At 39.6% G+C, this 1,977-nt stretch overlaps 1 protein-coding gene across 1 annotated transcript; it reads right to left on the bottom strand.

The window, feature by feature from the left end:
- Positions 1-8: 8 nt before the first annotated feature.
- LOC116380609 (uncharacterized) lies at positions 9-1,768 on the bottom strand. Its single transcript, XM_031842511.1, has 6 exons — positions 1,627-1,768; positions 1,466-1,530; positions 1,272-1,380; positions 950-1,098; positions 658-800; positions 9-513 (listed from the first exon to the last, which is right to left on the bottom strand). The coding sequence occupies exons 1-6, from the start codon at positions 1,638-1,640 to the stop codon at positions 298-300; spliced, it is 696 nt and encodes a 231-aa protein (XP_031698371.1). The 5' UTR covers positions 1,641-1,768; the 3' UTR covers positions 9-297.
- Positions 1,769-1,977: the final 209 nt, after the last annotated feature.

Raw genomic sequence — 1,977 nt, 5'->3', positions numbered from 1 at the left:
ACACACACACACACACACACACACACACACACACACACACACACACATCAGTTTAGTTGTTTACATTTGCTAAATTTGGCCAGCAGAGCTCCATAATACAGCATCAATGCCCCTACAAGAAACCAGGAGAATAGCACATATTTGACGATAAAATGGCTAAATGATGTATATGTTTTCATGCTGATATTTTAGGTCTTTGGTGCCATGATGTGATGTTTATGATTCTTGATTGAATGAAAGATGTCATTGTGTAGTGCAGTGTGACCTGATTGGTCTACGTGGGTCCATCAACCTATTTCAGACATGCTCTCCTATTGTTGTAAATAAAAAACTGAGAAGATGACACTTACCGGTTGTGAATTCCACCTCTTCACTACTGTCACTGAACTTGCCACTGATGTCTATGTAGGTTTTCACGCTGACAACATATGTTGTGCTTGGGTCCAAGTGTCGACCAAGTATTTCATAGGAATTCCATTCATTAGTTGTAGTTGGTGTGACCATCATAGGTTCCTGGTATGGAGAAACAATAATTATAAAAAACAGCAATCATAGTCTCTTTAACTTACCGGCAACCTGACATAACCAAATGGCCAAGACTAAGTCTAGAACAAATCATCTCAGTGTTTAACGAAATGTATATGAAATTGCTCCTACCGTTTTTGTGTCTCCTTCTTTATAGTACGTCAAATAATGTTTCAATTCAGTCCTGATATAAGGTGCCATGTGTGTATCCCATGTGACTTGAAAATTTCCACCGGATATTTCCACTGAGCGGATTGTTGGGGTGTTAGGCTTTACTGTAGAAGAAGAGAGATACGAATAGTAAGAGGAATGTTTCATAACCTCCATCCAGTCTGACCTCCATTCACTCTTCACCTGGATCTGGATCCGTCTATATCTGGCAGCTACAGGTTATTTGTCGGTACTTTCATTGAAGTCAACTCACTGGTGTCTGTGACGCTGATGATTTGGGATTTTATGATCTTGTCTCCTTTCCGAACTGTGGCTGTATGAGTCTCCCCCGAGATCAGAGACATTTCAATGGAGCAACAACACCGTCCATTGTCACACTGTGTGAAAGTGCTACTCCCATTCCTGCGGAATACAAGATGGCACATCATGTTCTAAATAGCCTATATGATATATTTATATTTCAGTTGATATTTAATATTACAAAAGAAAAACAACGCCTGGATCGGAAAATAAATTTTACAATTTAAACAGAATAAATTCACAGGCTTTGCAGTGAAAATAAAAACAAAACTCACTCATTGAAGTCGTTGGCCCGGAGAGTCAAACTGTATTCAGTGCAGTTTTGTGCTTCAAAGTGACAAAAGAATCCCGTAGTATAGTCGTTGGTACATTCAAGAAGTTGGCCTGAACGAGACACACGGAGAGAATAATTATGATAATGAGTTATTGCATCGACTATATAAACGATGTATATTTCCACTATACGTACCAGAGAGAGCTGTTGCAATATTCCCTAAACTGAGCAGGACAAAATATATCCTATCCCGGACGCGCCTGAAAGAAAAAAACAACAGCAGATGTTTTCTTCACTTTAATGCGACAGATTGGATGATTTAAGTAACACAGACACTTTCCAAGACTCCGGATTACCTATTTGAATCCATGCTGAAACGAATTATTCCACTTCTCCTTCGAAACTACAATCCAATGAACCATGTTGTGAAAATGTAAGGTAGGCGTGTTTACGTGACAGTCTCACAGCTATCCTGATGTGGAAAGCTGTTTACTGGAAATGTTGCGCCACTAACTCCATGGAAGAGCCTCACACGCCCATTTCCTCAAACAGTGAAAAGAAGGCAACACACTCCCCCAGCCGACAGCAGAATTAAGTGCAAGCTATACTAACATAAATCATAATGTTGAATGATGTAAGCGATAAAGGTGTAATAGGTGGCCATATGGATTAAAAGTGGGGAAAGAATGTCCGTCTATCTATCTATC

The sequence above is a fragment of the Anarrhichthys ocellatus genome, unplaced genomic scaffold (genome assembly GCF_004355925.1).
Source record: "Anarrhichthys ocellatus isolate YVR2014 unplaced genomic scaffold, GSC_Weel_1.0 scaffold7927, whole genome shotgun sequence".
Taxonomy (NCBI): Eukaryota; Metazoa; Chordata; class Actinopteri; order Perciformes; family Anarhichadidae; genus Anarrhichthys; species Anarrhichthys ocellatus.
This window is presented reverse-complemented; position numbering and strand designations above follow the sequence as displayed.